The sequence below is a fragment of the Gymnoscopelus microlampas genome (assembly GCF_963454915.1).
Source record: "Gymnoscopelus microlampas genome assembly, chromosome: 5".
In the NCBI taxonomy this organism is placed as follows: Eukaryota; Metazoa; Chordata; class Actinopteri; order Myctophiformes; family Myctophidae; genus Gymnoscopelus; species Gymnoscopelus microlampas.
Genome location: NC_139942.1, coordinates 33,273,026 through 33,288,492, shown reverse-complemented (window position 1 = coordinate 33,288,492; position 15,467 = coordinate 33,273,026). Strand labels below are relative to the sequence as shown.

The 15,467-nt window shown below is 42.8% G+C and overlaps 1 protein-coding gene across 1 annotated transcript in view; it reads left to right on the top strand.

Annotated features, from left to right (window-relative positions):
* Nucleotides 1-12,394: 12,394 nt before the first annotated feature.
* LOC311045044 (adenylate cyclase type 1-like) overlaps nt 12,395-15,467 on the top strand; it is a gene marked incomplete at both ends in the record, with an annotated part of 47,243 nt that continues 44,170 nt past the window's right edge. Inside the window, one exon of the mRNA XM_084056855.1 lies at nt 12,395-13,003. Within this exon, the coding sequence (XP_083912981.1) occupies nt 12,395-13,003 (609 nt within the window). The remainder of the gene's footprint in view (nt 13,004-15,467) is intronic.

Below are 15,467 nucleotides of genomic sequence, written 5' to 3'. Positions count from 1 at the left end.
ACATTCACGTAAGGTGCATCCAAGACACCCACTACTGTTTTTTACTGAATTAAAATATTTGAGTTATATTGAAGCCTATACCACTGAGAATTTACATACTGCAGTTATCCAACGTCAGGTTGACCAGTACTTTCAGAGTTAAAAAAAAAAAAAAAAAAAAAAAGGAGATGAATACAGTTCATGAATTACAAAAGGCTATTGAGCCATGCATTGAGGGAGAGAAATAGCTTCTTCTTTAAATCTGTTAAAATAGACAGTTGAAAGAATGGGGGGGTAGGAAGGCGCTTTGACCTTCACTCCTTACCAGCTGCCACACACACACTGATAAGATTCCCACAACACTGTCCCACAACACAGTCAATTTAACTTATGGTCTCACATACACTGTAACTGCAATTCATTCACACAATATCATTTTATATATAGTTATCTTAAAAACAACTATCTCAGACTTTAGAAGTGGGTTTGTTTCACATTTGGGGACTGCAACAATGTTTGGCGGACAGTCATTTTCGTTCTATGAACTGGAAACATGCACTTGAAGTGCATTGAAAACTGAAAGGGACATGTGAAACACCACGATATAATGCAGTCTGATCGACATGCTGAGGCAGAGGGGCACCAACATTGCAAACTGCAGTGTTCACGAGACTCACTTCCGATGACACCTATGGCGACCAGAGAGCAAGCCTTGGGAAAGCTTGCATGACTTTTGACAAACTTTTATCTGTTACAGACACTGGAACTACTATGCCATGGGGAAGGACACACTTTCTAAGCAAGCAGTGGAATATATGAAGCAAGGTTGACTTACTGCTAATCGTTGTTGTTGGGGCCTAGACATGTGTAAACAAATACATTTTCTATCGCTCTGGGTAGGACACAACACATTTTTATTTGTACAAATAAGGTACACTAGAGAAGTGACAAACATGATACTTATAAGCGCCCAATGTAGTTAAGAAAAAAAAACGTTTCTGTTCTGAAAAAAGGGGTAGTTGCACTAATATATTATAGCGTAACCATGACTGTGCATAGATTGCAGTTTCAAAAGATCAAATAATAACAGTGCCCCAAGTAATATAAAATAATATTACTTATGTGTAGTGACTTCATAGACTAGCAAAATTGAAATAGCTTAATAAGTGGACAACAACCAAATTGAAGTGAAACTGTTGTAATGTGTAGTGTTGAATAGAATGCCACAATCAAACTATATATTTTCAAATTAAACTAAAGTATGCAGGCCAATGTCAAATTAGTTAACTGAATGGAAACATGCTGTGTTCTTCAATCAAGTCCATTTTTAAATAAGTGCTGGTACTCCAATATAATAATTATTATTATTATATTATGGATATACTGTGATGATCGCGGTCACACTATGGCACTTTGAGTATAAGTGGAACCATAGAAAGACTTAAGTGGTGTTGTCGAGAGACTCACAAGCACGTTGGATGTGCTTGGCAGAACATTTATGGCTGCAGACGTAGCTGCACGGTCCACGGCCTCTGAAGGGTGCACACTTCGGGGTGGTGTACGTGGTGGCTTCTGTCATGCTATTTTGTTGTGATTAACCGAAAGCGAAACTATGTGTTTGTGTGTGCTGCTCAAAACATCTCCCTGTTATGTTAATGGTCAGTGCGTTTGGTGTACATTATGAGAACATGCCGGGTTTTGGTTGCAGAGTGGATGTCAAGTGATTTCATACATTGCTCACATTTGCCATGTTACCACTGATTGACTACGGGTTGTTTAAGGTTGTTTATGTTGTGGTTAACCTTCCATTTCTCTAAAATAGGTCGACTGCTTGCAGGAGAGACGTGTACACTTTTGCTGTCGTTAACCTTCCATTTCTCTGAAACAGGTCATTGGGTGCAGAAGAGAATTGTACAATTTTGTACAGCCCGAGAATAATGTCAATTGACCTGTGCATAAGGCACAGGAAAGTTGTTTTGTTGTGTTTCCAATTACATGTTGTGAACGGTAAAGGAGGGTGGCACCCTGGCCTCTGCACATTCCTATGCTGTGTGCCCTGCCGGGTAGCAGGTCAAGGAGGGAAATAGTATGATAGCAAATGTATAGTATAATTGAGATAGTATAGTATTATATAGTGACAGTAGTGTAATGTTAAGTGACTATACTAAAGTTCATACTTGTAGAAACTTTCATGTCGAAGTGGTAATGCTGCCTTTAATTTTTGTTAAATTAATGTGCTTAGACTTATGGCAGAGTGACTAATACAGAGACACTTAAGTGTAAGGAAGGAGAGACAATGACACGCACACACTCTCACAAGTACAGTCGATAGTCGAGATAGTATAATTAATGTCCAAAGCATAATACGGGCCAAAGACTTAAGTGAAAGACTTGCCACTAGACAAGGAGGGACACTACACAATTAATTTGACCAGTACCAATGTCACTACTGCGTCGTTAGTAACAACCAGGTGGAGTATTCTTTAGCAGATACAGAGGAATCCCAATACACACCACATAAACATTATATTGCCACCTGGGCCCCCATGTTGAACTTGACAAAGAACACCCCTGCACGATATCTGCGCCCCGACTTTTGACCTCAAGGAGGGTACGGATCTGACTGGCGCTTGGGGGTTGGGGCCCCTGTGTATAATGCGGGGGGCTCCGGTCTCAGGCACTGGTAGGAACCTCCTCCGCCCCAGGAGGGTATGGACCCGGGGGCTCGGGAGTGGGACCTCCGTCTCTTAGCTCATTCAGTGCCAAGTACATTCGTTAATGGCGCTGGATGGGTTGGGGGGGGGGCCTAGTCTTGGGCTCTGTCGGAACCTCCTCCTCCGGGCTCGGAAAAGTGACCACCTCAACCAGAAGAATTGGAGAAGAAACCAAAATGCCCACATATTACAAGAATAAAAATAATTAATAATAATACACATGTTAGAATAGTTGATTGTAAAGGAAAACTCAGTGGGAGTGCCCCACTGGGGGACCCTAAGTTTAGCAATACACTTGTTGGAATCAAATGACAAATTATGTAATTGTCCCCAATAAGAGCTCATGTCCAGATGGTAGGTTTGGGACTGCCCCAGCCTAGTTCAGAGTTTCCCCTTCAAAGAAAAGGGTTTTCCTCGGCTCACATGACTCAAGAAAAAAAAAGAAAAATGGGACCTGATTTTTTTGAACATGCAATATGTTATGCTAGTGGATAATTGCTATAAAGTAATTGCTATAAAATACTGTTCACATAATAATGTTGTGTTGTGGGTACTAAATTCGTACCCAAGGAGGGGTTGATGGTCCATTGTGGAACCTTGGGCCGTCAACCTTTACTTTATAGAGTGTGGAGTACAGTAGCTGTGCTCCAGTAAGAAGGAAGGCCTTGGTAGCCACAGCGTTGATATACTGAATGAAATAGATAAGAACTTCAGAATTCTCCAGGCGCTCAACCGAACGCTTGTTTGCATGCAGACCTAGATGTGGAGCGAATTGCCTTCGTGATATATCAGGTCGTATTGTTTTAATATCATTAATTTGCTGTTCTTTTATTCACATAGTATAGAGGGAATCTCCCTTGTTTGTCAATAAAGATGCCTTGCGCATGTGAACGGTAATTTCTGTGTATGTCGTCTCTAAACTGGACTTTAGGGTTTTATTGAACCAAGAGTGACAGGTCTGCCACGGCACATCAATACTGACCCATGATAAGTCACAAACCTTTGATTTGTAAACAGATCAGAGAGCTGCTTTCGGCTACACTTTTCAAACCAACCTGCTTTAAAATGCATTCAAATGACCTGACCTGCTAAAGCTAGTTTTAAGTCTCTCTGCAAGATGATTTTCATGTCATACTGCAATGTATGGAATGCAATGGCTTCCTCAAAAATAACAAACCACTGCATGCTATGCTTTTGAAATTGGTCATCAGTAATGTCAAGCATACTGTGAGTTGTGGTCAGTGGTCTAAACATTAAATTACAGATCACTGGTATGGTCCCTTAAGGCTCTGAGGTTTTGTTAAATATTTATCTGAGTGCAAGAAGAGAATGACATGCTAAACTACGCAACTGACATAAGAGATGACTCCAAGCCCTTTTATTTATGTTACTGTGCATGTTGAAGCATCTGTTTGGAGAGATGCGTCCCTTCCATGGTCCCTGTAAGATGCATGAAACTTTCAGCCTTGTTAGTTAGTATATGCCATAATGTTCATTTTCAGATGTGGATGGAAGTCAGATTTTAACTCTGAGGACTGTGAGAGGTCAAATCCAAAATGGCCACTGCACCATAGCTTTTTTTTTTAAAAGATGCTATGAAAACTTTTGAAAGCTACAGCGCACTGGATTCAGCCCCTGTGCATAAGATGGAAATGAAGCTGTTATGCCAATAACACACTGGATTATAATGATGTTTTATTTTTCATCAAATATTCAAGAGACCAGGACACTTTTTAAAATCTTATGTCAGCAGAGATTTCATGTGAGTATGAAGGAGCAAGATACATAAGAAATAAAAAATAGGGATACAGAAAGTAAAGACAACGTTCAGAAAGAGGTGAGCGGCAGGAAGCAGGCTACTGTATCCTTGTCAGATGTCCTTGGTTGGCAGATCGACACTGTGAACTCCCACCAGAGACCTCTCTTTGTTCTCAGCAGATGAGGCCCGGCTGAGCGTTGCTGTTAGCTGACACCTGAAGCCATCAAAAGAAAGGGAGGATAACACTTTTGGAGAGATGTGTAAACTGAAGTGCCACCATGTCTATTTGATCTCACCTGTTTTATGGAACTGACAGTCTACATAGAATTAATGTTATTGCTTTTTAATTCAAAATACTAGAACATGCCCCCCTGGAATTTGTGCGCTTCCTACCTGATGTGAACCCACAGGAACCTGAAGCGGTTCACTTCACTTTCCAATGTGAATGGGGGCATGTGCCCCCTGCAGCTCCCTATAGATGGTGCATACCAACATGTGCATACACACCTAGGTAGGCCCCCTAGTGGCCATAATCTGGGTTGATAATGGATTGTTGCAAAGTGTACAAATTGTTTTCAAATGAAAAGGGGGAAAAGGCCAGACCCACAGTGATATTTGAACTGAACACATGTAAAGGTGTCATGTGTTTCCAGTTCAAATATGTTGTAGAGCCTATAGGTAAATTTACTGGAAGAGGAAACAGGTATGCCATCTTCTCAAAACTGGAACTGAGTTATGCACAGAGGCTATTGGCTCTTTGAGAGGTTGAACACACTCCTGCAGTAGGCAGGGTTCTAAGTTTGTCCACAACATCGCCATTAACCACATAAACCCTGTAGTGTCCCTCCCTATTCTGGACATGTCATAATAGATGAACATTGGTGAAAATAACATTCTGCGAAAATAGCCAATCTATAAGCTCACAACGTGAGCTTGTAACTAATAGATGTGAGCTTGTAGATTGGCTATTTTCGGCAAAGAGATTTTGTTAAGGGGGAGAAAGGAGGGGACCAAGAACAGAGCCCTGGGGGACCCCGGTCAACAAAGTATATCAAAGGTTTGGTTAAACATGACATTCGTGTATCTCTCTCTCTCTCTCGCTCTTGAGAATCAGGTGATGGACCTACGCAGATGCCTCACTAACACGGATGGAAATATTCATAAATCTCATATGAAGGGGCTATCTGCCAATCTGGGTGGGCCTGCATGAACCCCCCAGGCCCACCCGTAGATTCGCCCCTGCAGTACACTGAGAAGAACGACAATGGCCATCACTATATACAGATTAACAGATACCATACCATCTCTTTTTTTTTTGCATGTTTAGAGCAACACTTATTGTGTATTTAGCGTTCCTTGTTTTCTGCACAGGCTTCTAAAAGGAATGGGAATGTATAATGCTTTCAGCTTTACTATACCAAATGCAACAAGGTAGCCCTCATAAGCCTAATGTTGTATCTACCCTGGCCAGGGGGGGATTGGATGAGCAGTAGATGCTTGGTTTCTCATGCATGAGACCCGGGTTTGAGTCCTGGGTGTTAAATTGGTGTCATGACCTGGATTGGGCAGGTCAAAGAGGGGTGAATGTAACGGAGTCGCCCTACCCGAGGTCAGCTCATATTGATTGATTGATTGATTGGATACTTTATTAGACAGAAATGGAAATAGCACAAGGTACAGTCAGACATTTGAGCAAAAAGGATAAAACAAAAAAATGCGACTTGTTTCCATTGTGGTCCTATGTATTCAATTAATCAACATACAGTAGCATAAAAATAGCACCTAAATACAACATCACCAACAAATATAAACAGTAGATAGTAGACGAGAGAAAAAACTGTTGGCTGTGAATGCCATCACCTTTCTATGGCAAAAGTGAGTTTACCCTCCCGTCCCTTGGTCTCCTGGAAGATGGATTTTCAGGCCTGTTTTGAAGGAAGCCAGTGATTCACATTGTTTAAGGGATGGTGTCAGGGCATTCCACACTTTGGTAGCAGTGCAGTAAAAAGATCATGTACTTATTTATTTATTTTACTAATTCCTTTAGAATGTGTGTTCTATATGTGGGTGGTACCAGATCGTTGTTGTCGCTCCCTCTTGTATTGTGGCTGTGGGTGTCACTCACTTTGGTGAGGCAGTTAGTCAGGTATGAGGGCATTGAGGGCACAGCCCCTTTGACTATATTGTAAACCAATCCAATTTTTAATAGCTTAACCCTGTCTTCTACCCTGAGCCCGGCCTCCCAGACTAGCAAAATGTGTTGGAATTAGGTGGGTCTCCAGGCCGAGAAGAAGTCGAATCAGTTTGTTTTGGGAGGTCTGAAGCGTAGTTTTTAGTGACATTGGGATGTTGGAGAACCAAGAGGTGCAAGCATAGTCAAAGTATAGAGGTGCATTCACACCGGACATGTAAAATAATAATTGCTTCAGGAAACGCACTACTCTGTTGTATTCATACCAGGTGCGGTATTTTAGCACGCACGCACGCACGCACGCGCACACGCACACGCACACGCACACACACACACACACACACACACACACACACACACACACACACACACACACACACACACACACACACACACGCACACACACACACTAGCAGTCACTATCTGTTTGCTTCAGCGAAAAGCAAAAAAAGCTCAATATTTCTTGATTTCTTGACTTAACATTGACAGTATCAGTTGGCATGAAAAACAGAACATGTACAGGTAAGAGTAGAGAGATACAACTAAGATTAGACTTAGAGAAATAGTTAGACTTAAAGTCTGATCTAGCCATCTATCTGCACTGGGGCTGACAGGGATAGCGTAATAAACTGGACTACTTTTGTGTGTTTTCTTCTTGTTTTGGTCATCCTTCAGGCATTGTATGTTTACAGCAGTACATAAACAAACAAAAAAACTGTTCTCCTCAGCACATGTTAATTAAGACTGATACACAACATACTTTGCATGTCCCTCTTGGGTCTGACTTGGCTGTTTCATTGACTGGTGTTGAGCCAATCTGTCTGTGATTATAACACCAACGATGCTTTAGCCACATCTGGACACTGGTGGGACTTTCTAGCTGCTCTGCTATGATCACGGATGATCACTTGATGACAGCTTTGGTTAGAGGCCTATTAAGCCCAAGACAGTAGCTGGCTTTGATCCTCTGCTATTCTCTGATCTTTTAACTCCATCCTTGATTCCACGGGATCGCACTGCATCCTCATGTGAAAAGATGCATTTCTACTAGAAATGTTCAACACAATCCAACTCTTGATGCTGGCAGGCTTGAGATGAGCACGAACATGACAATGAGTTGACACGAGTTGAAGTGGAAGTCGGATGTGTAAAGGATGAACGAGAAGGGTGTCAAAGGTGCCCTGAGGGGTTTCATACACAGTCAAGCCATATTGTACTGTACTGTAGGTTTTGACTTAGTCTTGTTTCTGAATTTTTCAATTGAAAATACAAACATTTCAGGTTTGAAAGCTTTAGAAAGCATACAGGAAACTGGAGTTAGCCCCTGTGCCTACCGTAGATGGAAATTAAGCTGTTATTCAAGTAATAAGATTATAATTTTGTTTGATTTTTTTAAAATCAAATATTCACACTAGGACACCTTAAAGGGATATTTCACTTTCAAAAAAACTTTGGGTCATTTTATCATCTACTCAGGCTTTTGTGAGCCCCCCAGACAGTTTTTAAGTTGCTTGATTCACTATTTAGATATTTGATATTCATTTTATCAGACACGCCCCCTTCCTATACAAACCCATTATAACTTCAAACAGAATTGTAGATTCATCAAAAACACCCGTCCTTGGTTCTGGTGACTCACCCCGCCCTCCTAATACGCGAGGGGGCCGTGTTTTTTCGATTACTTTTTTCATTTATTTTATTAAATTTCTTTATTGTATTTTCCCAAAAAAATATTGAATTACCCAAAGTTTTTTTGAAAGTGAAATATCCCTTTAATCTTATTTCAGCAGAGATCGTATGTGATGAAAGAGACAGAAAAATAGGGATGTAGAAAGTAAAAACAATGTTCAGAGAGAGGCGGGCAGCAGAAAGCACGCTGCCGTCTACTTGTCAGTTGCCCTTGGATTGCAGCTCTACACTGTGAACTCCCATCAGAGACCTCTCTTTGTTCTCAGCAGATGAGGGCCCGGCTGAGCGCTGCTGTTAGCTGACACCTGAAGCCATCAAAAGAATGGAGGATAACACTTTTATACTATTCTATGTCTATGCTTTCATCCCTGACACCCCGTGTCACAAACAGGCCAAAGGGCCCCCCTGGAATACAACACATCTTCATCGAAATGAACGTGGTCCAACTACCTGTCAGCAGCAATCAGTTGAAAACAGATTGGAACACTGCACATGGAGGTTTGAATGTCACATCTCCCAATTTGTTTGAAATGCTTAGACTGACATTTTGCATCAAAGGAACGTGAGATGTTTTTCTGAAATGGAAAACAGTTGCCGATCATTAATGAGATTAATTTGGAGGCTATCTATACGGAATTCAAATTATTGAAATATTGATTAGGAGGACGACAGAAAATCTATTCCAGATCAGTTCAGGCAAAGTAAACTAACCACCACTAAAATCCTACTTAGTCAAGAGCCTATACTGTAGGTGCCACGGGGCTCTGTACTTGGTCCACTCCTTTTTCCCCTCAACACCAAAGATCTCTTGGCCGAAAATAGCAGATCTACAAGCTCTACAAGCTTGTGAGCCGGTAGATCTGCTATTTTCGGCGAATGTTCACACATAGAATAGGGACGCTGAAGAGGCTAACCACATTACAGATTACATTGAAGACGCTAAATACAGCAGGGACAATACTTTCATGTTTGGTTTGCATGTTTTCGCAGGTCCTGTTGCCCTGCTACTGTAGCCCTCTCACTGTGTAGAGGAAAGAATTCAGGAGGATGCGCTTCAACATTGTGACTCTCAGTGGAGTTCTAAACCCCAAATCCAGTGAGCATATAATTCCCAAAAATATGAAAAGGGTAGCATCTCACATTTCTAAGTCAAGGAGGACAATATGCTCACATTTCACTTATTTGACTCACAGCACACTATTGTGACATCACACTATTGTGATGTGAGCCAAATATAGAAGTGAAATATGAGTATTTTGTCCTCCTTGACTTGGATATGTGAGATGTGCTACCCCTTTCATATATTTTTTTTAGGGTAAAACATAGATAAGATGATTAAATAAGACAGAATGCCACTAATAGAAATGTGACCCACATTTTCTCTCAGAGGCTGAAGTGCAGATGAACACTGTAAAATCACTGTTACACTGTAAAATCCTGAGTGTTAATTTAACATTTCCTGAACTGAAATGACAAACTCTATTCTTTGTTGGCTGTAATCTGAATGGACAGTGTGTCAACGAAATAATTGCAACGATGTCTGGTTTGATTCCAATCAGAGACCCGTGCTCATCGTTACCATCTCTGACACACTCCTCATCTAAAGTAAATAGATGGAATAATACTCTTAAAAAAGAAGTAGCTATAGATTTAGTAATTTTGTCACCAGCCTTCCTTTTTCCCCCTGCCATTTCATCTCCAAAATGATAGTACACTGCCAAATTTACAGTTTGCAGCGGGTCCCACGACAGCCCATCAATTCTTTCTCAACTGTGTACCTGTCAAAGCATAATCACTCATTCAAGGGTTAATTGAGATCACTGAAAGCTAAAAATCCTAAGAGAAGAAAGAGTGAGTGAGTGAGTGAGTGAGTGAGTGAGTGAGTGAGTGAGTGAGTGAGTGAGTGAGAGAGAGGGGGGGGGGGTAGAGAGAGAGAGAAGGGAAAAGTGTGTGTTTGGCAGTGGTGGGAAAAGTACGCAAATGTTTTACTTCAGTAAAAGTATCAATACTGCAATGTAGAAGTACCAAAAGTAAAAGTACAAAAATGTTTGAAAATAGCAGATCTACAGGCTCACAACGCGTCACATCGCGCCGCGTTGTGAGCTTGTAGATCGGCTATTTTCAAATAGCCACGGTATAAAATACGGCTAAAGTGGTTAATGTATGTTTTATAATGTAATAATGTATATGTGTAAAGTAACTAGTAACTAAAGTTTTCAAACGATTGTAGTGGAGTAAAAGTACAATATTTGCATCTGAGATGTAGTGGAGTAGAAGTAAAAGTACTGAACATTGGAATTAGTCCAGTAAAGTAAAAGAAATACCTCAAAATTGTACTTAAGTACATGTATGTACCTAGTTACTTTGTATGTACTTAGTTACTTTCCACCACATGTGGGCTTGACATGGGCCACCCATCCATCAGTCTCTTCTATACCCTCCTTGGCACTAAGAGGTCATGGCCACGACAGGCTCTGAAGGATGACTAATCTTCCTCGGGTAATGAATGAGATGCTCTGGCCGCTGACTGCCAAGCGGATGGTGAGGGTGGCTGCCTCCAAATAGAAATCCATATGATCAACATGTGTAAGTGCATCCTTCTCCTCATATCACTCATGCCCCGAACCACAGCTGCCACTTACACGAATCTCTCACATGCAATCACATAAGCTTGATACTGTCTCATTGATTCTGAGTACACAGAAGGGAAGGAGGGAGGGAGAGAGAGAGAGAGAGAGAGAGGGGGGGGGGGGACAGAGAGAGGGAGACATGCAGGGAGACATGAGAGATGATGGGGGATTGTGGATTTAAGATCTCTTGTGAGCACATCTCATGGTCCGATAAGCATGTGCAATGTGCATGACTACAAATGTATCCCCCCCACCTCTCTCCCTCTCTCTCTCTCTGAGACAGCTAATGTGAAGTGTCTGTGGTCAGTGTTCAGATTAAACATGAAAACATTTAATTTATGAAATCCTTATGTATGATGTAGGCCATTGGTTCTCAAAGTGGGGTCCAGGGACCCCCAGGGGTCCTTGAGGGAGTTCCAGGGGGTCCTCAGCTAAATGATGGATAGTTAGGAACCAAATGGACCCTTATGGGTCTGTACCTCAGGGAGTGTACAAATGTACAGAGTTAAACTAACATTGATTTTACAATATAGATTGGGGTCCCAGATAGAAATGCCATTAAATGGGGGTCTGCAGTCTGCATGTAAAACTGGGCGTCCTTGAAATTAAAATGGTTGAGAATCACTGCTAGAGGCGTAAACATCTTCTCTTATGGGGGTCCCTGCCTGGCATATATTTTCAAATGGGGCTAATAAATGTCAAGTTGGGGGTCCTTGACATGAAAAAGTTTGAAAACCTGCACTGATAGGCTGCTGGCTGCCATAGTATGATTTGCGAGATTGACCACCCAAATGAGGCTGTTGTCTTCACTTAGTGTGGAGTGAGAGAGACCCGTCTTATCTCCACCGCTCAATGCGCAGGCGTGATCCAACCTGAGCCCGCTCGCTGTCAGAAAGCTGTTGTACTGTAGCTGTTAGGAATCTCAACCCGACGTCGTGTGCGGTGTTTGTTTCCCCCCCCCCCCCGTGCACATCACTGACACTGTGCTCCTCTGCTGCTACCGAATGACACTTCACGTTGTTTCGTCAGGAAATCGTCCTCAATTGCATAGAGACGGAAATGCAGGCGTCACTGATAATAACAGCTGATCTCGTCGACCAACACATTGCAACCTGTGGATAGTGTGTGCGTGCGCTGTGTGTGCTGCTGTGCCTGTGTGTGTGTGTGTGTGTGTGTGTGTGTGTGTGTGTGCATGCGTGTGTGCACGTGTGTGCCGTGCGTGCATGCGTGTGTGTGTGCGCGCGCGCGCGTCTGGAGATTTCACTCCGTCTGTGGCCACCGGTCAGTCAGTCTCCTCTATCTGGGACGCTGTGCCTCCAGCCTGCTGCCTGCGTGCCGTGCCGTGCCGTGCCGTGCGGGGCTCTGGGTTTGCAGCAGCGCGGTGGGATTTGGGGTGTTTCGTAGACCCGAGCTGTGAACAGATTTTCGGTTTATGAATGGCACTGACATGGAGGAAATACCGTTTCAGAAGGTCAAAACCAGGCGAAAGAAAAGTCCCTGCCCGCCGGGGGTCCCTCTGACCACCATCGTGTGCGAGGACGAGTTCGACTGCAAGGAGCTGGAGTCGCTCTTCCAGAACTACAACCTGAAGCTGGAGCAGACGTCCACTCTCAAAGCCCTGGCCGTGCTCATCATCCTGGCGTCGACGCTGGCCGTGGTCGAGGTGCTGTCCGACCCCACGCTCACCGTCTCCAAGGGTTCCCACCCGGTCCACTGCGTGATATTCGTCTCGCTGTTCATCGTCACCAACGTCAAGTACCTGCAAGTGACTCAGCTCCAGCAGATCGTCAACCTGACCTTGCTGTTCGGCTTCACGTTCTCCTTCCTCTGCTGTCCCTTGCCCCTCGGCTCTTTGGGGACGGAGTCCCCGCCGGCCCCGGAGCAGGGCATGTGGCAGCTCATACTGGTCACCTTCGTGGCCTACGCGCTCCTGCCCGTCAGGACACTGTTGGCCGTGGTGTTTGGAATAATGGTCTCCATCTCGCACGTAATTGTAACCGCTACTTCGGTCACGGTCAAAACACAGAAACTGTGGAGAACGGTGAGTAGGCTACTATAACAGTAACACCATATACCCATTATACCCATGCAGCCCTGTTCGCGCATAGACAACAAAAACAATGCGTATAGCTAATAACCTCATGGGGTTTTATTTGAATCATTGTTATCAATGTCATGTAGAACAGTTGTTCTCAACCTTTTCAGGCTGTGACCCACCAAAATAACTGGGAACCCCCCCCACCCTGACAAGCACTTGGAATTGTAGGAGTTGAGGCATTACATTTTGTTTGACGGTTCCACAGATACATATTGTGAAAACAGCAGATCTACAAGCTTGTAGATGTCTATTTTCAAAATGTTTGCCTCTTTCTTATATTATGGGACTATTTGGCCAATGTTTGACCAGTTTTTATAGAATAGTTTGTCGATTACCTTTGATGCAGTAATGGTCCTTTTTTCTTTCTTTCCTTAATTCTTTTGAGGTATTAAAAAGGTCTTAAAAGTCCTTAAATTGTCACTTCAGTGTCATCTGGGGACCCCCCCCCCCCCCCCCAAAATCATATGGGGACCCCCTGGGGTCCCGGCCCACAGGTTGAGAACCACTGATATAGAATGTCCAATGCAGGCTATACCCGTCAAAAAGCAACCACACTGGACTGAGCAATCAGATGAGTTCATTTCAGCACCAGAGACAGCTCCTCAGAGCGCAGAGTCCCCCTAGCATGCCTCAGGCTATACACATCAGGTGTCAAATAAGGTGAATTATGAATGAACAAAATGTTAAGAAAATTAAGACATTATAATGAGCTAACCCGCAGGCGGGTTAGCTCATTATATATATATATATATATATACAGCACATTAAAGGTATCCAGGCGAGTGATGCTTGGCCAGTCGATATATGAGATTGAAATCTAAACAGGAGCTGTTTTAGATCTCAATTACTAAAAGCAATTTTTTAAACCTTTTAGTGAAGTCCTTCCTTAAGATGACATGACATGTTGATTGAGCTCGTTTTACTTTGCATCTACAGTACCTTAAGTCTGTGGTATAGGCTATCTTTACCATATTAATTCACTGTCCTATCGTCAGATTTATTGTATAGGTCATTGTTTAAATAAGACAGTCTAATGTGGATCAATCACTTTACCTCTACTTTCCCCTCTCTCACATAACAAAAAAGATCAGGGTTTTATAGAATGATGAACTAGGAGAACTTAGAAGACATGTCCCTTTTGTCTCTATTCTCTATACTGTAGCTTACCCCTGTCAGAGGCCCTCACACATCACAAAGCTGTGCAATACTTTGCTCATGAAAAACGTGGGCAAATTCAGCCATGCCATATCAGAGAAGAAATAGAAATTGGTACACCACCATAATATATGTTTACTCCCCCCCCGTGCCCCTATAGTGTCTTTCTTGCTCATTCTCACATGTACAAGCAAACACACATGTATGCACGAGCATGCACAGGCGTACACACACACACACACACGCACACACGCACATGCACACGCACACGCACACGCACACGCGCACGCGCACGCGCACACACGCACACGCACACGCACACGCACACGCACACGCACACGCACACGCACACGCACACACACACACACACTTACACACATGCACTGTGTCATCAGGTGTAGGGAATGAGACATGACACATCAGTCTCTCTACAAGGGAATTGAAACCTTCTGCTTCAACGACATATACAGTACCGTGAAGATTGTGTATTTACTAGGAGAGATTGAGATATGATTTCCCCCCCTCTCGACAAGGACAGTTGCTGTTGGATAGTTATTTTCCTCTATACTATATATGCTGTAGCCAGGACAATGTGTGAAGGACTTTGTTAACTGCACTACCAGGGACAGCTTGCTAATCCACTAAGCCTAGAGATGAACTCGGTGTCATGACCCCACATCACCTTTTACTAATAGATCACAACACCTCTGCCTGCTTCTCAGCTTGCTCCTCTGTGTATCGCAAACATGGATTTGTTGAAAAAAAGTATGACAAATTTGTCGTATGACAAAAAGCTAAAACAGCCCATCTACAAGCTCACAACGCTGCGACGTGTTGTGAGCTTGTACTGTACATCTGACATTCTTGCTATTTGTTTTACCGTTTAACCTTTGACCAACCAATGCATTTAGTTAATTTGCCCAAAATATTAAGTGATGACAGGTTTAATGTGGTTAACCCATTAAGACCGGGACAACATCTTTGTCATTTTTAGATTTCTTTGGGCTATTCAAAAATAGCAGATCTACAAGCTCATAGCGCGGCACCGAGGGCCGCGCTATGAGCTTGTAGATCTGCTATTTTTAGTGACATGTATAGTGAAAATGTGTGTAATTCTTTTTTTTTAAAGCAAACATTTTTAACTCTGTTACGACTTCCCTGGAACAAAATATTTTGAGATGGGGGCTCCATGACCAAATACATTTAAAAAGAAACTGTTAGGATTTAGAAGACATTTGGAGAATCCCCAGAA